The sequence below is a fragment of the Lichenostomus cassidix genome, chromosome 4 (genome assembly GCF_008360975.1).
Source record: "Lichenostomus cassidix isolate B80296 chromosome 4, HeHo_3.0, whole genome shotgun sequence".
NCBI classification, from domain to species: Eukaryota; Metazoa; Chordata; class Aves; order Passeriformes; family Meliphagidae; genus Lichenostomus; species Lichenostomus cassidix.
Window position 1 is genome coordinate 54,692,823 of NC_139484.1, and position 23,679 is coordinate 54,716,501.

General features: G+C 37.2%; 1 protein-coding gene and 1 long non-coding RNA gene across 7 annotated transcripts in view; one reads left to right on the forward strand and one right to left on the reverse strand.

Annotated features, from left to right (window-relative positions):
* Positions 1-23,679, forward strand: part of KCNIP4 (potassium voltage-gated channel interacting protein 4) — a 398,679-nt gene that overhangs the window by 197,547 nt on the left and 177,453 nt on the right. Inside the window, exon 1 of one of the 6 annotated variants that reach the window (XM_085059248.1) lies at positions 15,897-16,013. The exons of the other annotated variants lie outside the window; for them this stretch is intronic. Coding sequence (XP_084915374.1) covers positions 15,914-16,013 — 100 coding nt within the window. The 5' untranslated portion in view covers positions 15,897-15,913. Of the gene's footprint in view, positions 1-15,896; positions 16,014-23,679 lie in introns of those variants that run through there. 6 annotated transcript variants of the gene reach the window in all.
* On the reverse strand, positions 6,591-15,624 carry LOC146438516 (uncharacterized). The gene is made up of 4 exons (XR_014851807.1): positions 15,267-15,624; positions 13,608-13,684; positions 6,807-6,889; positions 6,591-6,720 (listed from the first exon to the last, which is right to left on the reverse strand). It is a non-coding gene; the product is annotated as an uncharacterized LOC146438516 (long non-coding RNA).

The following is a 23,679-nucleotide window of genomic DNA, read 5'->3' on the forward strand; positions in this document are numbered from 1 at the left end:
CTTCTCTTTTTCAGTCTTTCATAGCAGCCCAACATAGTTAAAGCAATTACAAAAATTGCAGCAACAAAAGTAGAGTGTTGTAGGTACTTTAAGCTTTATTATAGCAGACAAGCTCAATATCAGGATGGACAACAGGATATGCAGTTTATACTTTTGGCTCTGTAACTGTGTCATGAAAAGCAGGTCTCTATCTCTTAGTCTGTTTTCCCATCTAAATGTCAGCAACAAATATTCCTGCAAAACACTTCTGACAAACACTATGAGCTTTTGGGGAAGATGTCAGATTCTGTGTACTATTGATTACAACTTGGGAAGAGCACATATATACAGAAGTGAAGCACTTCCCAGACTACACTTATACATTGGTGAAGTTGAACTCATAGTAGAAACTGAATTTTTTTTTGCATAGAATCTGACTCATAGACAAGAATATTTACTGAGTAAAGTGCTTCAGTATTCCTCTCAAGGTAAATACCAGATCTCATTATCTGCTTCAATAAACCACAGTACGAAAGAGGCCAATTACTTTTCACAGTGCTATTATTGCTGTTATCCCAATCACATGAGGTGAGATTAACTATGTTCACAGGATTTTGAAAAGGATACAATAGGATGTACAAATAAGGTATTTTTCTTAAATTGAAAATAAAGGATTCAAGAAAAGAAAAATAATTGAAAAGCTGTGACTCATTTCTCTAAAAAACCTGAGGTGCATGCCTATTCAGGTACCTTCTATTTTTAAAAATGTAATGACAGTCTAAGGCACTCCATTAGTCTGTGTTAAAGTAGGCAGAACTATTGAGCTGAATTTTGTTGTGAGTGTCCTTTATTTGATATTATCTGGCATGTTAAACGGCACAGCCTAAATAAGTTACTGGGTTTCAATAAAAGTTTTTTGGGTAGGCTGGGGGGATGGAGGGGTGTTTTGTTTGTGAATTTTTTAAAGAACTGAATCATACTTTAGTGAGATAAAACTATTTGACTATTATCCAGAATACAAGGTGTCTGCTTTGAGAATGACTAAAAGCTTTTCCTTTAAAGTAAGGTCCTTGCTTAGCTGTTTCTGCAGAAAAAAAGTTATGGCAAGCAGACTTTCCATTGTGGTCTGTGCTGCCCCATGCAGATTCTAGCAGCTGGGAATCCTCTTGCTCCCCTCATCCCACAAGCTGGGAAAGAAGTCTTGAAGTATAGCTGTCCCTGTGTAAGGAGGCACAACTTAATAACCAGCTGTCCCTTGCATCAGTTAAGCACTAGTTGCACAGGAATATGTAGTAATTGTCACAAGATGAAGCAGTTCCTCACGTTCAGGCTCCAGCAATACAAGTGCTCCACAGAGACAATTTCCATGTTGCCATATGCTCTCCAGAAGCATAGCCAGCAGGCTGTAAGGCCATGACACAACTGGAGAGAAAAAAGTACAGAATACCTCATTCTCTCTTTACCCTTTCCTTTTCAGCTAGTAATGTCAAGTATAAATCTTGAGGCTAAAATTGTAAGCATCAACTTGAAAAAAAAACGAAGTCTTGCTTTATAGTTTCCAGCTGACACTGCTCACCCTTCTAATGCTGGCACACTCATTTTAAATACTAAATACAAGTGTGCCACCATGCTTTTTAGTACTCCAGTATGAAATAAATGCCATGTAGCACTTTAAACTGGTAACATTTTACACCTATTTTGTACTTTTGTAAGAGACTGTACATTACAAATCAATAGCAAATTAGGTCCAGTACCTTTGGGACTGCAAAACTTGTGCAGGTCTTGTTGCTCATTGATTGCATTACAGATTGCATGGGGGTTTTGCTTTTTTGCTTGTTTGTTTGGTTTTAGGTGGGTTACTTCAATTAGAAGAGAGACATTACCTCACATATTATTCCTCTGATGTCTGTGAAATCTCATGCTTTCTCATTCTTTCTCCTACACAAAAGGGGATTGTGTCTACATTAAGGCAGAAGCAAAAGTGTGTCCAGATGAGTCTTAGCCCAATTTATTAGGACATCTTTCTTATTTTCTAACAAAAGACAGCCAAACCTGAGCCAAACCATTTTATTTTCTACAAACAGATGCACTGGAAATCCATCTGTCTTCTTGGATGCTGTAACAGCTGCTATCCTGCTTTCCAGTGAACCTTTGAATTCTGCTCATGGATGACCCATGCTTCATTTGTACTTGATTTTCATTTAATTTATCCTGAACCTTGTAATAAAGCTCTCTAGTGTTCAGTAAATTACACAGAATTGAAAGCCAGCCACATAAACTGTTAACATGCAATGAGACAGTTATTTAGGGCTCATCTCTGCCAAGGGATCAACACATTCAAGAATAGAATAATTTCTATGTTGAATATTTGGCAGCAGCTCCCTCAGAACAAAGCAGTTTATCTGCTGGGATAATGAATTTCTCCAAAAGAGTTAATGAGGTCAGAAATATACATTTCTGATCAAAATTCCCTGAAATGGATCTTGTCTTAAACATATATTACAGAATAAGTTGTCTGTCCAGCCAAAACTGGCATATATCAATGCTAAATTTGTTTCATACAGTAAGCTCTGGCTTGTCTTGTGTTAACAATATATATTCATATGTATAAAAAATGTAATTGTTTTAGCAAGTCAGGAACTCTGTGGCTACACCTATGTCATTTATCTTTCAATTACTGCAGTACTTGAAAAACAAAACCACTGTGCACAGACATTCTTGGTATTTGCAGGGTTTCTGGCAGGACTTTCTCTTCTAGTGCATTGGACAAACACAGTGTGAGTCTCTAGACACCGTGGTTTTGGTTTTTTTTTAGGGAACATGACCATAGTAAGTATTCACTAGAGTCTGGGATATATGTTGACCTCCATTAAAACTGTATACCTCAGATAATTTTGCTGGCTGAAGCTGATGTGAATTTGAGGGGCTAAATGAGTTTATAGAAAAAGTGGTATTCAATGTTTCCCAATTAAATAGAAATCATGTTCCCACCAGATACTTCAGTCATGTTCCACTTAAATATAAAGCTTGGATGCTTTGCTTTATTTTATTAACATTTGTCATTCAGGATATCACACTCCTGGGATGTCATTCTGAATGTATATAAGAACACAGTCAATGCCTAGGGAAGCTCTTAAAATAAGGAAAAATAGAGGAAAGAGTACAATATAAAAGCAAAGTCAGTTTGAATGAAAGTTTGGTTTCCCACAGCTGTGGAATAATTCTGAATCTATTCTGGATGGTTCTGAAATTTCTATATTTTTATGTTAGGAAAATGCATTTCCCAAACATTTTTTGTTTGTTTGTTTTGTTTTCCATTTTTGAAAAATTGTTGTAAAAATAGCAAGAACATCTTAGATATTCAGTTTTCTAGTTAAACAAAAATAAATGTACCGGAGCATCATAAGCAGGATAATATGAAAGTATGAAAGTTGACAGCTTCAAAGAATTTTAGTAGCTTCAGTTTAAATTTTTTATGCAAGACCTGCTTCTGTGAGGAAATGATTTACAGAGATGTATGAGAAGACAAGAAAAATTGGGATCAAATAGAAGAAAAAGATACTGGGGATAGCACTGTGTTGGGGTTGAGTTCAACTTCAAGAGAGTGATAAAGTATTACAGTTCAGGGGGGGTGTGCTCTAATTTTTTTAATTTTTTTTAATAAAATATTAAAAATGTCAGTAAATTGTAATGCAATTTTGTACAACTTGGTCTGCATAATTATTTGAATTTTTTTTAGTTGATCCTTTCCTCAGAATATTTTTTTTGCTAGCTGTATTTTAAGTCTTCTATATCAAAGGCAAATAAGGGAGGGGTTTGTTATTGTGTTGTACAGGCCATGTTTTCTCTGGGCTCCTTCAACTTCAGTGATACCATTTTTGGAGCTTTAAGTGTAAGTTCTGTATGAATTTAACTCTCAGCAACGCCTCTAATAGTGATTGCTAAAATATGGCTCTAGTTTCAGATAATTATTATATTAAATCTTTAGCTTGACACTTCCACTACTTCTGCAACAAAATGAAGTAGTGCTTTGGGAATAGGACAGATTTCAAAGCTTCATGCGCAGAACAAGTTTCACCAATGTAAGTCATCAGAATGAGGAATGACTCTGCAAATTGTGCAGTTTTTCAAAATGTCTCAGAATTTATTCTGGATCATTGCAAAATGTCCCCATATGAATGAAAGAAACCCAAATATGGACAGTCTTATAACCTTTTGTCTTGGTTTAAGACAATTTAAAGGATAACACTGTGGAATAAGTTGCCTCTATAGGTTCAACCAGTTCCTTTCCACCATTAAGGAACAAATACAAGTAGGTGTCAGTGGAAAAATAGCAGTTTACTGTTACAAGGAACAGCAACAGTCAAGAGGTAACAGCAAACAACCACCAGATACAAAACTGATGAATCTTACAGACTCTTCAGAACAGAGAGACCCAAAAATGCCAGGTGCAATCCCCCAAGATGGTGCTCCACAGCCAAGTGTGAGGTTTGAGGGACAAAGGGAAAGATGGTGTCAGTCTTCCCCCTGCCCCACTCTGCTCTGCTTATCTTCCTGATGGCTGGAAGTCCAGCTGGTACTCTTCAGATCAAGGGCTGGGAACCCATGAAATGAATTTGTCCTCCTTGTGGCAGGAGATACCAGGAGCAGGCAGAGCCAGGTGGCTGGGCTGGGGCAAATCTAGTCTTGTCTCCTGGAGTGGGTGCTGGTGGCAAGTTGGAGTGGGAACCCAAGCAGCCCAAACCTGTTAACTGTAATCTCTCCAAGTGAGAAAAAAACAATGAAAAGAGAAGCCCAAAAGGAAAAGCCTGTGCCCATGCTGCCTTGGCTTTATAGCAAGAGCCAGAGCCAATCCAAGCAACCAGAGAGCTCTGCCTAAGCAAAGACCAATAGCCCAGCGAGGCAAAAAACACACAGCAGAGGGGCACGAGGTGCCTGCCCAAGCAGAATTTAAAGCATCTGCAGTACCACCCCACCCCTTTTTACCAGAGTCTTAAAGAGACAATAACAATTCTGAGCAGATAGATATGGAATGTAAAGGCATTTTGGGTTACCCATGACACCTTCCCTGTCTGAAGAACACCTTTAACTGTAAAAAAGTTTTCATACTTTGTTAATTATTGGGTTGTAATACGACAAAACTTTTGTTCCTTTACTGTGCATTTCATTTTATTTTCTTTAAATGAGAAGTTGTGAAATGCCTAATATTAATCACTTTTGAAAGCCACTCTTACTAAGCAACTATTAAGCACATTAATTAACATCTCATTAGAAGATGAGATGTTAGAAGAAGAAGGATCAGCATTACTCTGACATCAGAACTGACACATAAATATTTAGCTAATACTCCAAAACTCCACAGACTTTTTTGTACCTATGATTCATGCCTTAGCAGTTATAGGAACTCTAACATAGTTTTAAAAGTAATTCTTGGTTTTTTTTCTGAATATTTCATCAAATACTTCTTTGGTATATTCCCTCCATTTATCAGAAAAGTTACTCCATTATGTTTACAGAGGTTGGCAGGTGAGTTAAATATATTATTAAACGAAAAATTACATCCTGGATTTTCTTGTTAGAAGTATTTCATCCTGTGCTCTCTAGACTTTACTAGCATGGTGCAAGATCACCTCAGAAGGATACAATCTGGAAGGATACATAGATCTGTGAAAAAAAACCCCTGTGACAGAAGTTCAGCTTTTCCTGTAGTCAAAACCAGCATATTATACCTACCTATATAGAAATGACAGAACTCTGAAAGCAGGTCATGGTGGAAAGGCACAACAAAGATGTTTGTTAGGGTGTCACAGGTCATGTATTGAGGATGGTATGTGCAACTATAGTGAAGCATAGACAGTAGAACAGAATCCCAATACTGGATGGGTGGAGCATCATGTGCACTTCATAGCAATATCTTACTCACTGAGGAGGAAATGTACGTTTATGTATTTTTATAAATTCAAAGAGGATGCTTTGTTTTACTGTATGAGTATTTCTTATCCACCCATATCTTGGCAATATAGAAAAGATTACACTGACATTTCACTTTGGCAGTGAGATATGAGATGGGAAGAAGTGGTGAATATGGATACATGGTGGCATGGACAAAGATCTGGTCTGAGATCACTCATTTGACACACAACCAAATTGTCAAAATACAGTGATCCGTGGCTCAATTGCAAGGTAATCTCTAACATAGTAACAGTTCCAAGTAGTACCGGGAAAATGCAAACATTCTTGTAATTTGATGTTCACGTTTCAAAGTATTAGTGCTGGGGACAAACTATGAGAATTTTGTTCCAAAGAGAAAGCTACAAAATTACACATACTGTTAGTGACTGGCAATGTCAGTGGGAAGTAGTGCAAGGATACATAAAAAACAGAGAATGTAAAGAAAAATTATACTGAAATGAAAAGTTCTGCAAGCAATCAGATGAAAATACTGCTTCAAAGATAGAGACCTGAAACTCTCCCAGCAGTTAGTCAAGTACACAGGCCATGTCAGGTAGATCTCAAAACAGGTTTTAGGTTTGTAACATTTCTAGTGGTAAACCATGGGAAACATCTTGAGCCTGGTTCTATTCCTGGGCAGTGGAATACATGCAGTTGGGTACTGTGGTGATCCTACCTTCCCTGTGGAAGTCGTGGAGCCTACATTGTGGAGCAGGTGGGTACTAGGAAACAGAAACAAACTCATCTTGCCATCTTTTCTATGGTCTGCCTTCCTCATATGCAGCAAGACTGAAAAGAAGTGGTGGACTCTGTTCTAGCCATTGGTGTTGCTGACAAATTGCATTTCTGTGGAAAAGTTCTTTACTGACAAGTACCTCTGCTCCCCTGGGCTTCCTTTGCCAGACGCTGCTGCTTGCTTTGAATATGGAGCTCAGGTTTTCTCTTCTGATGCAAACCACTGCAAATAGGTCACAGGGATAGTTCTCAGAGAGAAGAAAACCCAACCTGAAGTTACAAAGGAGAAGCATGCAGATAATGCCAAAGGAATATAAGATGTGTATCTCTGTTACCTCCAGCCACTCCCATGTTGTATATATATATATTTCATTTCACAGCTCTCCTGTCCTCTGATGACTATACTAATGGGTGAATCTAATTTGCATTCTAAAATTAATTTCTATGTTGCAGTCTTAGGATGCCATTTTAATTTTGTCTGGTTCCCAGCTTGGGGAAAAGAAAGGGTTTCAGAATCTCTTTTCCTTTTTCAATACTGCTCTTCCTTTAGTGCTGTTAAGTTTAAGACTTTACTGGTTTTGCAGGTGATCTCAAATATTGATCTAGATGTCTTTAAATGGCTTTGTTTTTAACCTATCTAGCACAATTTTAGCGTTAGTACTTTTCCAGACAGAAAACACAGACACAGTCTACTTGCTTCAATTACATTTTTAAATCTTCCATGTGAAGGGAAGCAATCAATTTTGTTTGTTTGTTTTACTCTGTAGAATATTTTAATCACCCGACAGCCTGTGGAAATTAATCCTTTCTCTGTCATGTACTCTGACATGGAGGTGCATGCAAGATTTTTGCTGGGCCATCATGCACCCCATGCATCCTCTGATGCCTGTCCTTAAGGTGCTCAACCTCACTACTTGAGTAAAGCCTTTTATGTTTTCAACAGATGAGGAGAAAATGTTGGCTCTTTTACTCAATGGGGATCAACCATCTATCAAATAACTGATGAGGTATTCAGAGAAAGCAAAATAAATAAATACCTAACTGTAGTGAAGCTTTGCATGTGTCCCACTTGTTTTTTGTTTGTTTTGACAAATGAGGTACATTTCAAGTCATATTTCATATTGTTTCACATTCCTGAACTCCCTGGAACATTCAAAGCTCTCTTCATGATATATTGCTAGTGAATATAAAAACAAAAGAAGTATTACCTAGCCTCCTGTAGAAAATCCTGTAGGAGATTAAAATGAAAGAGCAACAGTCTCTTGATGCATTTAAAAATTACTATGTAAACAAATTTCAGTGTCTTGTTTGTTCTTTGTGTCTCCACTGGGTCTGTCTTTGCTCCAGAAATTTTCACACCATTTTGGAAGGTTACCGGCTCACATAAACACATTCACCTTACATATTGAAGTGGAGAAGGTTTAAATCAAGACCTAATCTTTCCAGTGCAGCAAATATGAATTTAAATAAAAGTAGCTTTCAAGCAGCATAATGAGGACTAAAGAACAAACAGAATTATGAATCTGTCATAATTCATATTTTTGTATGCAAATGACCACTTTATAAAGAAAAATATCCACTGGGAACCAAATAGTGCAATAATGAGGAAGGAAGTGGTGATACAGGCATTTACATTGCATAAAGACTGGTAAGGGAGAAAGAATTTAGATAAGAGAAGAATTCCCTGCCTAAAAATTTAAGAATATATCTGCTGAGTTAAGCAATAACGAAAGTCTTAGTGCTAAGTGCACAGAAATCTTCTGTTCATTTAATTAAAAAATGTCAATGCTTTATACCTTTCTGGACTGTTGCACTAATGTTCTTCAAATCTGTGCTGTAAAGACCATGCATACAACTGATGTAGTCTGGACTGTCTGCTGAGACTGCTCATCCAAGTGTGTTTCTGTACAACTGTTCACATGGAAAGGCCATCCCTCTGTCCTCACCAGATGGCTTAAAGCAATTATTAATAGTCATTGACTGTCAATGAGGTAAAGATTACTATTCACTATATGGTCAGTATAGTTATTTGTAAGTGTTTTTTTGACCATGAGAAAAATGGTGCAATGCCCACGACTCTTCAGGCACCCTAATGCACCCTTCAGTGTGTCTCTGTAATAAGATGGCTTAGCATCACCCTCCTACCAAAACCAAAACTCCTAGCAAAATTGAGACTCTGAACCTGAAATGAGCTTTGTTTAGGCACATGGATTTCCTTGTATGAGATCCATACATGGAAGAGATCTGCAGGAAAGAAATTTAAAGACTGCCAGATTGTTAGGAAGAAACTTGTTGGGCTCCTTCATAGTGCTCCAAGTAAGTTAATTGGGCAGAATTGGAAACTGAGTGTATCTGTCAGCTTGCCTTATTTATTTAATATATGTTGGCTAGCTTCGTATAACCAGTCTGAAAAAACAAACAAAAGAACTTGTCACTCTTTTGTTCTGTCATTTGTCTTAATAAAAACTTCTGGGCAAAGTAGAAGCTTGCTATTTGGACTAACAGCACTCTAGGGCTTAAGTCAGGCTGAAAGATTCTATAGAGATTGGCTTCAGATTTCCCTAGCTTGTTGGTTCTGTCTTGTTTTGTGGGTCTTTGGGTTTTTTAAAGCAGAGCTATGAAAAATGCTGTCTTTCTCCAAACTCTCAAGTTGTTTTCCATGGGCATATGAGCTAGGCTTTCCTGTGACTTTTACTGTTGATTGGCATAAGTCTCTTGTTGTCTGCAGTGAGCTGCTAATGAACCAACAAGGGATTCAGAGGAAAAGTCTGGCCAATATCCACATGCTGCATCAGCTGAACTGGTGGAACTCTTCTGTCAGTCTCTTATTTTGAGGATACAGATAAATTTCCTAATCATATTTGTGATAAAGCCAACTTAATACAATGTTTACAGCTAAAGTCTGCAGAAAGCCTGACAGTTTTCCAATAATATGGAGCAAAAAAGGTAGCAAAACACAAAATGTATTTCTCATTATTAATGATATTTCTAAATATTTATGATATGTATTCTCTCTTTGCTATCTGGATGAAAATTTTATCACATTGTGTCATGAATTTCTCACCCTCTGTCCATAGCTGTGGCTTCAAAAACATCAGCATCTACATGCTGTTATAATAATATTCCAGAATATTATGGGGCTGTATTAGAGCCAGCAACATTTCTTATGAATAAGATCTAATTTATTATTAAGTAAGGCTAAAATTATTCCTTGAGTGGGTTAACAGCTGAATATCCTGTAAAAGTCAACAGTGACTAGGTATAGCAATAGTATGTTAGAACTGGCCTTGAAGGTGATGGCAAATACTTTGCATGTGATAAAGTGGATCCACTACAAATGTAAAGGGAAGACTGAAGTAGCTGGAGTGAGAAGCAAGATGATCTTTGTGGCAGTATCCTGAGTGGATAAAGAGGAGCAAGATAGCACTTGACAAAGACAGAAAAGAGTAGGTCACAACAACTGAGGAGCAAACCCATGAAAGTCTGTATTAAAGATTTAGTTGCTGGACAGGGGAAAAACATTGAATCTTAAAGCTGTTTCTCTGAAGGCATTAAATATACACTAGATTTTTAAGTAAAAAGGGAGAAAGGAGTAAGAGGCAATAGGATAAAAGACTGCAGGACTGACATGTCTAGGAGTCTTTCAGTGAGTGTCTCAAGTGTTACTCACATGCTCACACCTTGGCAGAATAACAGAATGTCTTGAACGCACTGGAAGTGTGGGTCATGTTGTACCAACAGCCCTGAGGAACCATGGAGAAATAAACTGCTGGAGGGTTGCTGCCACAACTTATGTGGCACCCCACAGCTGTGGGAGGCACTGATCGTGAGCTCTTTGAGACCCCATGCCATTCTGAGAAAATCAAATCAAGAATTACAAAGCACCATCACTTGACAAGCTGTGACTATCTCAAAAATCAAAATTAAGCTGGCTAAATTAGTTGTTCATTGTGGAAGATGCATAGGAGTTTTACAAAGTCTATGAATTCCTCTGTAGTTTGGAAAATGATCAGTATGTTCCCTTGGGTGCAAACACTTGAAAAATCATTAAGTTTCCTAGGAGAAAATTCCTTGCTAATAAAGAAGTAGCACAAACAAATCACAAGAAAAAACTGAGCTCCAACTGTGGAGTTACAGCAGCCAAATGTTTTTCACCTTCAGTTTCCACAGAGAGCTTTAAAATACAGTTGTCTGACATTTTTAAGACATTGAATATTTTGATTTTTTTTCTTTCTAATGAGGTTTAAGGACCTCTAGCAAAGATGGAGTTATCAGAATGGTATGTGATGAGAAAATTTCTGTCTCCTAATGACATAGCTCATGGTCACAGTTAGTGTTATGGTTTCCAGAAATATACACTACCAGATTCAGGGAGCCATATTTTCACTTCATGGAAAGGGATAAATTTGAAATATAATTCCATTTTAAGCGCTCCAGAATACCCACATGATATTCAGATTATAAAGAATAAGTGATACATTGACAGATTTTGTGCTGCTTCTGACATTTATAGCAACCCAAAACTGGAGTGACATAATGATATTATCCAGATCTTCAGGTACACTTTTCAACTGGAACTACATCTCATCTGGCATGTAAGGATGTTTTCTGTCAGTCTTTGAAAAGCCTGATTATGAATAATTATTGTATAATTTTTTCTTCTATTTCAATCAGTTCTGTAAAAGCACAGGATTTATGTATTGCCATCTAATTATGCAGCCAGTGTGAAGAGACAGAACTGCTTCATGACTATATCATGCCCTGCCCTGCTCACACCATGGGAGACAATTTGCATGAGATACAAGCTCCACGCCGTGGAATTATTGCTGCTGCTGCCTTGGGTCTGAACTGCTGCTTTAGGGTCATATCAGTAACTAATGGCTTCCTGGGTGGGACAGGGAATTAGTCTTCTGACATGACATCAGCATCATCAAGACTCAGCTGTGGCAGCTCCTTGCATTGTGACAGCTGAAAAACATTGGTCACAGTTCAGGATGTAAACTTAGATAAAAGTTGTGAAAAGGTAGAAATAAGGCACTGTGATGTTAGATTGATGTGATCCTTTTTTACCTGTGTTTAATCTGGGAAAATTATGGAAGTCACTCCATGCTGGCTTAATGCCTGTAAGAAAAGTTTCAAGGTGTTGGCCCTTATTAGATTTAACATCAGATTTATAGTGGCTGAATTTGTCATAGCATTTTGTTACTTTTTTTCAGATTCATTAAATAATTACCAAGAAAAAGTGTTAAGTCAAAAGAGACAAGTTTGGATCTTTGTCCTGCTTTTCTCAGTGATTTGATGAGCTAGAAGATTTGCTAGGTTTTATTTATTTATTTATTTAAAATAATGTCTTATTTCTTTCTGTTAATTTATATGACTAGTAGTAAATTTAAGAGAGAGAAAAGGGGAGACTATAGTGTAATAAAAGCTAGCTGCTGAGATAATAGTATTTGAACTTACCATACATCAAGATTTTCTGGCCCGTTTTCTTCTTTGGAAAGAAAGAGTGGGCTTTCCCCTTTCAAGAATAAAAACCCTTTAACTTCTTTTAAATATCTCATAGAATAGATATTTTAATGATTTTATGGGATGTTGGAGTACTTATTCAAAGCTGCTCTTACTAAAAATAGGCAAAAATATTATTGAACTTTGCAAGAAGTTGGAGGGACATCACTTATAAAGCAATCATTAGATTGCTCTGGCTTTACATTATGATTTTTACCCTTAAAAGAAAAAAATATTTAATTTTTTCCTTCAAAATCAAGAAATTGTATCCTCTATTAGAGATTTTGTTCTCAGACTTTATATGTGACATGGGATTCCTACTGGTATTGTTCCATTTCATGTTTCTCTTGCAGTGCATTGACTTCTGCACCCATATCTGCCAATTAACTCTGCCATTAACTTCCCCCACTAACGACCACCTTGCCCAAATCTGTTATTGCTCGTGTGCTGCCCCCATTGCTTTATGCAAAGCCATCAAGGTTAGCTTTGATCACTAATCTGAATGTTTTAAACAAATTCCAATGGATTTTGGTTTCTGCAGGCCAGACTCCCATAAACTCTTTTGATAGGTGGTAAGGAATATCAGAGGATAGTGATTGTCCTCCTGGAAGCCATGATGAAAATCTGGGAGTGGATTTCTTCCAATCATTTGGATCTTACCATCATCCAAATGAACATAAGAGTATAAGAAGAGGAAGTGTAAGGAAGAAATATAACCATTACTGGGAATCTATCACCAACTCATCATTTTTCAATCTAAATGGATTGGGTCTTTTTTTAACATTAACATTTCATGATATATAACATTAAGCAATAGCACTAAGATTAATGGTATCAAGGATCTTAGTCATAGTAAAGTAAATGGAGTCATTGTGTTGTGGTTTATAGCTCCATCACAAGATGAGAAGTGACCATTTAGGTGTGTTCCTACTTCAAACTGTAACCAGTGACTTCAATTTCATATATTTACTCTCACAATAAAATATAATGCTGTGAAATGCTTTGATGTAAAGGAGACAGCATTTATAATGCTTTAGGACAGAAACCTTTAATTTGCAGTTACACAAAAGAAAAATAAGGCTTCATGCTCTTGTATATAAAACACATATATATTGTGTAATTAATGATTTAATATCTTTCCTACCATTCCTATTTCCTGTGTTCCTACTTGTACACCTTTTTAAAGCTTAATTCTACAATATATAAAGGCTTTGGTAGTTAGGCAAGAGAAAAAAATAGGGCATCAATACTTTAAATTGTTAGCTTTGTTCTTCCTGTCATGTTTTGATAGAACTGTATAGGTTTTTGGGGTTTTTTTTTTCTTTTTTTCTTTTTTTGGTCTTTATGGAAAGCAAAAAGTAAAACAATAGCCTACTTCACTGTTTCTGGCAAGGTACTCAGAGAGACAAACAATATCATGCAGTTTGTAATCCTACCTGTCAACAGAGTCAGGTCCATTTTTGAACAGGTAGAAGGGTGAAGATCAGAGATAGCTTTGTGCTATTTTGTGTTCCTACAGCAGAGATATTATAAGGTTTTATAAAAAACTTTTGTTTTCTCAAAAGCAATGACTTAATGAGAGAAGGTGTATTAAACTGAATATTAGATTACCTGTATATATATCAAGAATAAAAGGGATTATCATGGGCAATAATTCAAACTGTCACAAAAGTACCTTTAAAAAAGTATTTTTAAAAAGTGTTTTCATTTTTACACTTTGCAGCTGACCAATATTAACAAAAGCTATTAATGAGAAGGAGCATGCCCATCCAGGTGGTGATGTTGCATGTACCCAAACACAACTTGTATAAGCCTTTCAGGTAAAGTTGAAGGTTGCAGATGTTATGTTCCTGATGCTGATAAATTAGCCTATTATAGTTCCACATTGAAGGAAAGCTAGACCTACTTTCCTTACAGCCATTGATAAAATTGCTTAGAGGGAGAAGACATTTAGCCTTGTTTGGAGCAAAGATTGAATGAGAGAAAAAAAAAGAACGCAAGGAGAAAGTTTGCAGCAACTAAAGCAAACATTCCCGATGAAAAGCTGCCTGCAGAAATGAAATGAACATAATATTTAGGATGGAGTGTTGAAACATAGATTTTCTGACAGAAAAAGTTTAAGCAGCTTCAGTGAGTCCTACCCTGAGCAAAAATCATAGACTAATGACATATGAACATTACGCTGTAAGGCTTTATCTATCCACTGTACAAAAAAAGGTACCTATATAATATCTGCTAGTGCTGTTACTCGCAGTTCATTCCACTGTTTTCAGTAATGACAACACCCATTACAATGCAAGTATACCTGGAGGACTTAGAAGTTGCTGCCAGTTCTCACATAATGTAATGAATTTTTTTTAATCTTATCTATGGAAAGAAAGAAAACTGAGCCCTTGGCAGTAATTGATTACAATCATGAGGGGGACAGTGCTCTACCAGACAGGATTAAATTTGTTGCAATTGTTCCCCTGCTCATTTTTTGCTGCAAAAGAAGTGCTGTTTTTCTATTGTAAATTTCTTCTTAGATGCTAAATTTTTAGGGGATTTCAAGAGTAAATCCCTATCCATGAATATACTGCATGTGACAGTGCCAGTACTGCAGAATGTTGCAGATAGGCCAGTGGCTGTTAGTGGCATGACACCAGTTCAGTCCTGTGGTCAGTATTACTGTATTTCACTCAATGATTTTCATGGAAAATATTTAGTCTATCAGATATTACCAAAGAAAAACATGAAAGAAAATAATGCATTTGCTTTTTCTTTTTCTTGCCCCATCCCTGGAAGTGTTCACGGCCAGGTGGGATGGGGCTTTGAACAGCCTGCTCTAGTGGAAGGTGTTCCCTTGCCTGTGGTGAGGGGGTTGGCACCATATGAGCTTTAAGGTCCCTTCCAAACCAAACCATCCTGTGATTCAGACTATGATTCTCAATCTGTCTTTTCAATTTGGTTTTTCAAAATCAGCCCATAGAATAAGCCTTAAAGAATTTGAGACAACGTGGTTTTTTGTTTTGTTTTTTTTTATTATAATTACAACCCCTCCCCCCAACAAACCAGCGAACAAGCAAAAAAAGGGTTCCTAGCTAGCTGTTAGATACACGATGTTGTGTATTACTTGCCGCATGCAACAGGTGGAATCTCATCGTACCGAGGCAGCTGTTTAACCCGGAGAAACTAACGGAGAAGTTAGCGAGTGTCCCCCCGCCACCTCCTCCGGCCGGAGCCAGCTCCCCGGGTGGCAGGGGTCCCGTGTCCCCAGGGACAGCGGCTCCATCCCCACCCGCTCCGGCGCTCTCCGGGGCTGTCCCCGCGCCCGGCGCTCCCCGCGTTGCCGCGGCAACAGCTCGGAGCCCGAGGCTGCTCCGCCGCCGCCCGGAGCCTCCCGCCCGCCGGGATGAGCCGCCCAGCCCCGCCGCGCCGCCCGCCCTTCGCGGGGCCTTTCCCGGTGAGCCGGGCTCTGTGCTGTCCCGCTGCCCGCAGGGCTGTGCCGAGCCGGGCTGTGCCGAGCCGGGCTGTGCCGAGCCGGGCAGTGCCGAGCCGAGCCGGGCAGTGCCGGCAGGCCGAGCCGCTCCGCCCGCCTCTCTGGCCTCTGCCGGGCAGCGGGATGTGCTCCCTGCCGCTCCCCTCCCACTCGCCCCCTTCCCTCGCAGGAGCCTCCCGCGCCTAGTTTAATGGCTTTGCAAAGAAAGCCGGGCAGAAGAGCACTTCCCTCGGTGGCGGTGGTCAGACCATGACCTAACTCACCATGAACTTGGAAGGGCTTGAAATGATAGCGGTGTTGATCGTGATTGTGCTTTTTGTAAAAGTGTTGGAACAGTTTGGGCTGATTGAAGCAGGTTTAGAAGGTAAGGGCGTGCTTTTCAGTGGCTCGGCGTTTCTGTGTGCTGGTTCTTCTCTTGCAGCGAGGCAGGAGGCACCTGTAAAGTGGATGTAAGGCACTACCTGAGTCACCTCGAGAACGGCGTGCACATCAGTGGCTGTCTGTTGTGGATGTTGGCTGTGCTGGTTTAATTTTGCAGGGAAAATAAACTGGTATCCAGAAAACTGCCAGTGTAAACTTAGGTGTTAAAGTCTGGTTCTCTTATTCCTGTTTTAAATCTTTAAGGCAGTGGAGGGTCAAAGTAGATTTTAGGATGATTGCAGGCAAATACAGTCATGTTGCCTTCAAGCTGTCTTGTAATCAAAATTGTTTTTTAATATATTCACATTGACATCATCTGTACTAGGATTGTTATGACCAAGATATGTATTTTATAGTATTTAAAAACCTGTTGAATATTTAATTTACTGTTAACATTTAAAAGTGTGCTTGAGGAAGAACTAAGATATTTATATCAAAACTAAGCAACTTGAACATTCACAAAGGGCAATCAAGTGCAAATTGTACTGCTTAATGCTTTGTTTTTCTTAGACAGATTTCCTCCTCTATTAGCAATACTCTTTCTTTATAAAGCAGTAAAAATTTAAAACAAGAAGCTTTCTTTATTTAAAATGTTCTTTTTACATGTAAAAGCTAGGGAAATATTGACTATTTTTACCTTATTTCTAAGAGAGCTGTTATTCTTACCATATGAAAAGTTAGATGAAGAAAACCACTGCTTGCAGTATGGTCAATAATGTAATGACAATCATTGCATCCCAGGGTTTTATTAGGTTACAGTCTGAATTGGTCTGTTTCTCAAATATTGAAGGAATATTGAATTCTCAAATCTTCCTGTAAGCTGGCGTTGGAGTGCAGTGTACATATTTACACTTATGAAAAGAAGAACTTTGTTGACTAATTGTGGTTTCATGTATTAATGTGTAAGAATATAAGCAAAATTTTCTCCTGTGAAAAGGTCTAAAAGAGTCCTGTTTATGTAACCCTTTCTAGAAATTCAGTCTTCCTTTCAAGTGATTTTAAATAAGGAAGTTACTCAAATGGTACTCTGTCTGTGTTGCTGCCTTGCGTGGACTTGCAGAGATGACAAAAATGCTTTATCAAGTGCATTTTTATAAAGATTTTATGTTTGTGTTAGAGTACATTATATTAAGTTTACATGATAATGGAGAGATTCCTTTAAGTGTATGGACTTCTGATTTTCTTTTTGTGCTGTGTTTAGTTTTAAATAGAAATACCAATCAACATGATAAATGTTGTTATCATAGAAGTTATTTCCAGCAGTAGAGGTTGCAAAGATTGGGGAAAAGACCCCTATATTTACTTTTTAGGTTGTTTGGCATGTTTGGGTGTGCTCTGTTGAGTCTGATTGTCCCATCTGTTTGGATTCCCTAGTAAAATACATCATTTTATTGTTGTCTGTACTCGTTGCTATGGCTGGAGAAGCTGATAATAGAAAGACAATTCAAAATACAGCAAAGATGTCTGTAAGTGGTTGTATTATTTCTGTAAGAAATAAGTGTCTTGTGCAGCTGCCTGTTTTGCCTGCCTCACTGGACAGAAGTCTAGCAGTCTGTGTGTGCAGAGTCTTAAAGTTTCTTCTTACCTAGTGCAGGACAGATTTCCAGTATGCCACCTAGAGAAAAACTCTGGGAGAAATATCTGCCCCATTCCTCTGTGATGTTTAACCTCTGTGAATGACATAAAAGTCATGTTGCATGGGAATCAAGTAATAGATATAAATAATGGTGTGTGTTAATGGGCCTCAGATAAATTCCACAGATTGAAGAAATGTTTTTGCTCATAGCTCAGGACCAGTGCAGATTTTCCCCCCATTTTTTTTCTTAAACTTGTGATTTAAAGATCTGAACAGATTACAATAGGGAAAAAAAAAGACTTTAACACTTTTACTAGGGAATTGAAAAAATTGTCAATATGTTAATAAGTATCAAAGCTATTCATTTCCACTCATGAATGAAAAGTACATGCATTGTAAAATTGTGCAAATGTTAGAGAAGTTCTTAAGCAGCATGTTTAAAAAAAGGAAATTTTACAAGTATAGCAAGACTATACATGTTATGTTCCAGAAATCTGTGAGGAAGTTGGTTTCAGCTTTCTGAAAGTGCTGGATTTTATAAGGACATTTGTAATTTTCTCGGTGTGCGTAGGTTATATTCCATCTTTCATTTTCACAGAGGTTAACACATCCCAACAAAATCTTTTTACTTATTTCACACAATTTAATAGTTTACCATATATAACACACATCCTGTATGTACCTGGAGATCAGAATAAGTAATAATCTTTAACACAGTGCACCCAATGCAGGATGCTAAAACTCATTCTGTAGCTTTTAATCCTGTTGTGTCCCTATTATGGTAACAAAAACCTGAAGATAATTTATCTTACACTAGATTGTCATGATTGTGAGCTTTGTGAAACACCACATTAATTTGGAAGGATCAGGTACAATGATGTAAATCAAGAGCAAAATCTCATTTTCCTCTGTTCAGTGTCATAATAACTATCATAAGTATAAGAAATATTCTGCTTCCTTCAGACTCTTCAATGCAGATTATGTGTATGATAATAATAGTATGCAATTATTTTCATTCTTTTTGAAAATAATAAAGTATATTCAGAGTAAATATTGTATATACTTGTTTATACTTGTGCTGCACTCACTCAGATAATAGTATGCTTTCTGTGGTTTTGTCCGATTGCCTTCTACTGCTGAGTGATTCTGTTTTGTAGAAGTATTTTCAAATAGATGTTTTTAATATTGTATGACAGCTCTGAAAGTGATAAGTAGCAGAATAGATTTATATGCTTTAGTAGGTTGTGGGTTTCAGAGACTTTATCTCTCAGTTAAATATTATTTTATGATGTATTGCACTCACTTAGATTGCAGTGTGCTTTCTGTGGTTTTGCCCAGTTGCCTTTAACTGCTGAGTGGTTTTACTGTTGTTATAAAAGTATTTTCAAATAGATGTTTTTAATATTGTATGACAGCTCCTAACGTGATGAGCAGCAGAATAGATTTATTCACTCTCATGGGTTGTGGATTGCGCAGGCTTTGTCCCTAGGTTAAATATTTAACTCTTCTTTAATTAGGTTATGTCCTCCTTGATAAACTTTACTGGTTTTTTAAAACAGTAATTTATTAGGTATAAAGAGTAACATATTCACACCTAATCAGGAAGCTTTGTTCCTAGATACAACTCGGTATCAATTTAAAATTATTTCTTCTTGTATGCCAAGTTTTTTCTAAAGTCATTCATAAGTAGAATGAGATACGAGAACCGAGTAGCTATGTGGTGCAGGAGGTTACCATTTTAAGATTATGCCATACTCAGGATATTGATTTATAAGATTTCAGTATACTTTTAGTACTTTTCTGAAGAGTACTTTGCGATCTTCATGTATAAGGATCATATGAACTTGAAATGGAAGAGGTTTTCTTTGTGAATATCTTCCTTCTATGTCAGTTTTCTGGGTAAAGTGTTGGAGACAGAGAGGTTGAACCATGAAATCTGCCCATTCCTAAATTAAAATGGCTTTGTCCTAAGTTTCTTGGGAAAGCTGGGTTGCTTTTCAAAAGCTATATCACTTATTAATTATATAAACAGGAAAATAAACCCCTCTTCATCCAGGTATGCACTGAAACTTACACCTCTAGGAATAAGGTTCAGAGAAGAAGTCCAAATTATATGACTGGTCAAAAATATTTAAATAGGAAGACCTTGGTATTTAGGAAATACTCTTAGAGTAGTTAGAGCATCTAATAGAAAAAAAATGGCATGGAAGTAGCCATATATATTATTGCAAAATGTGGATTCCATATACCTCTGTTACTGGGATCTATCTAAAATCCTTGTTAGCAGCCCTGACAGTGACAGCAGTAGAGGTTTACAGCTAAAATTGTAATAATTGAGCTAAATTAGTGAAACAATTCATTCCTCCAAAATGTCAAAGCAGCTCCTAATCCCATTTTAGTAATCTTGGCTATTAACAACTTCCCATTCATCAGCTGGGAAAAAAAAGCAAAACCACAGACACATAGGTAGTTACTTGTGACATTTACAACAGTTTTTGACGAGGATTGAATGACTGGAAACAAAGTGGAAGTTACTTGTGTTTGCTCTGAAACCAGCCACTTCTGGAGCTGTTTTGCCATCCAGGCTATGATCGTTGGGAATATCAACATTTCCACAGTGATGTCCCTCCTCACACTGTTCATGGATGGAAAAGGAGTAATACCACAGAATCCCAGAATGGTTGGGTTGGAAAGGACCTCTGGAGATCATCTAGTCCAGCCCCCCTGCTAAAGCAGGTTCATGTAGCGTGAGCTGCATGGGATTGCATCTGGGCAGGATTTGAATGCTTCTAGTGAAGGAGACTCTGTGAACTCTCTGAGAAGCCTGTTGCAGTGCTCTGTCAAGCTTTTCCTCAATATTCCTTTCAGAAGACTCATAATGACTAGCATTTCTTCCTAAAAATAGTGTGTAATAAACATAGGGGCTTTAATGCCATTTTTCTTTTCTTTAGAGTGGTCTGGATGTCAAAGAGAGTTATGCACACAATTGTGGAGTATGAAAGCAAATGTGGACCAATATGTGAAATGATTAGGCAGAGATCACAGTGGGCATAAGACAAAAATATGACAGAAATTTTGGTATTAGTAATTTCAGGCATTCTGTAGAAGTTATTTCTTCAATTAAGTTTTCATAAATTACAAGATAAATTGAATCAAAACAGCTGTTGAAATGACTTCTCATCTGTGGGTGAGTGAGGAGTAGATAGAAATCTTTAACACAGAACTCCTGTGAATTTTCTCTTGATTAAATATTTAGCTCAAACAGCACTAAGAAGTCATTTGTAGACAGCAGCATGTATTTTAGTTGATTTGGAACTAAGCACATGTGGTCAGCAAACCACTACTGGGCAGAATGAATACGAGGAAAGGTTTTTCCATTTTTCATTCTAGAAACTCAAACTTATAGATACAGTTGAAAAAAAAAAAAAAACCCAAAAAAACCAAGCCAGAAATAGTCAGGTAAGAAAAGGTAAAAAAAGGAAACTTCCTAGCCTTGAGAATTTGTAATAGGTGCCTTCAGCCCTTAGATGGCTGCTTTAAGCAGTGTCATCTCTGAGTCATCTTCTGAAGGTTGGTCCATTGCTGCTGATATACCTTCTGGTGTTCCCAGGTCAGTGTCTGCTGAAGAGTGTCTTTTCTCAACACTTACTGTCACACTCAATAATAATGTACATGTCTAGTGCTTAACATCTACAGAGATCAAAGTAGATAAATACTGTAGTTGAAAGGATGCCAAAGAAATAGATGGATAGTCTTATACTCTGAGTTATCAATGCAATGCTTTTTGCAAACTTACTAGTTTCTGATTAACATTTATATATTAAAAAACTATTAGTTTCCTGCGTAAATTTTAAATGTGTCAATTAAATTGGTTATTTCCCTTTTTTCCATATATTCACTATTACTCAAACATTTATAAATAATGTAGCTACTATCCCACAGAAGAAAAATGAGTTTTTCACTAAAGCTTCTCTCTCTTTATTGCAGGCTTGCAACATTTTGGCTATCCAATGCATCTTCCTACAGAATCCCTAATTTTTTATTATATTTGTCTGGTTGATTTTACCATCAGTCACCTTCACTGAAAATATTCCTCAGCTTTAGAATGTCAGTCTTTTCAGCATACAAATAATTGTATATGTTCTTAAGATTTAGAGAAGTTGTGTTTTAGCCATTGCTGGTTTGGTTTTTTGTTTGTTTGTTTGTTTTAATAGGAGAGTTCTTCCTTTAGTTATCTGACCTATTTCTCTGGTGATTAATTGTTCAGCACCTGGTAGAAAGTTCATTGCAGCCAGACTGAATGCTGCCTAGGTCTAATGAGGCAGATGATTTAATCTGACAAAACAACTCTGTTTTTCCTTTCTGCAGTCATTTTTCCCAGTAGTATCTCTAGAGGTATGTGGTTCCCCAGGCTCATTTTCTTTATTGGATCAATAGTCCAAAAATATTCTTCTGCAAACAGACAAAATTTCAATCATCCAAAGTAGACTACAACAGCTATTTTCTAATTGTTGATGATGTGAGGTAATGGAAGAAAAGGAGAGTAGATCAGGTAAAAACACATTTATTAATCAGATATTTATTTATCAGTATTTATATCAGAGTTATTTCAGGCAATATTGTCTACTTTTATACAGGATAAATATGAGTATAACTCCCATTAATAAAACCAAATTCTAATACAGAAAATGCCAACAAAATAAACCCAAAATCTGAAACAGAAAAGAAAAAAGGTTACCAGAGATGTGAGCTGTTTAGGACATTGAGGAAGATACCTTAATTGGACATAAGCATTATGACAGTATGTCAGTAACACTCACCAGCTGCTGTGGGTACATCAGAACAGACTCTTGTACATCTGTAATTTGATCTATTCTTTTGGTGCTAGAAGCTCATACTCAGCATTCTTTTCCATCTGCATCTCTACAAAGTGATGGGGTGTCCCTAGGTAACCAGAAAAGACAGTTTCTGCTGGTGGAAAAAATCATTTATATACAGCCACTTCTTGCCTGTGTCTGAGGAACTTTCAGTAACAAAAGAAACAAGACATTGCCTGTGTAAGTTCCTCTGATGGTGACAGCCCATGCTTAACAGCTGCATCTGAAAAGCAGGCAGAGATTTATCTTGTTTAGTGAACCTGATATTTCTGGAAAACCAAACTTTCTGCAGATAATACATAATATTCAAGTGCAGTGAGTACTGTATCCCTTGGAGAATAAGACCATGTTCTTCTCTATAGGAAAGTGTAGTCTGTCCTCTTGAAAAGTAATCTATCATCTCAATAGAGTCCTTGACCATTTTTCCATTAGAAAGAACTTTCTTTTTCCAGACTGAGTCAAATTTTATCTAGCCTTAGGATATACATGTTAAATTTTGAAATTAAATTAATATGTCATCTGAGTTACCCCCTTTGAAGTCCAATATTTAAATTTATATTTGCAAGACAGTGAGAGTACCTGTACCTTCAAATATCAAGTTAGCCACTGAACAGCTACTGATATCCCAGGGACAGGAGGTTCATCAGAGGTCTGCCTTGCTTCACTTGTAACTTGCAGCTGATGATAAAAGGAATTTTTTAATATATTCAGACAAAAGTTACTGTGTTCATTAATTGTCTTAGTTTCCCTCTTACTCGTCACAGAGCTCAGAGTTCACATTCTGGCCAATCTTACAGATGGATAAGTAGTCTTAGATGGATCAGCTTACCAGAACAGGAGTAAATATTCTCAGAAGTACAGGGGTATAACTGAAGGGAGAATAGGATACTGAAATTGTTGTTTTGCAACAATTGACAATTGAGATATGACAAAATGTAGTTAACTTGCTCACAATTGAAATTGCTTTAATAGTTCAGCTATAGTAAAAAAGTCATTAAGACAGGAAATAATTCTCAGTCAGATCAGATGCTGATCCATTCAATGAGAACATGACTCACCTTTGAGTTGTCATTGCAAAAATCATAATAATCTGTTAAAAGTTATACTTTAAATGCTACTAATTTTTCTATTAGGTTCCTATCTTACAGGACTATTAT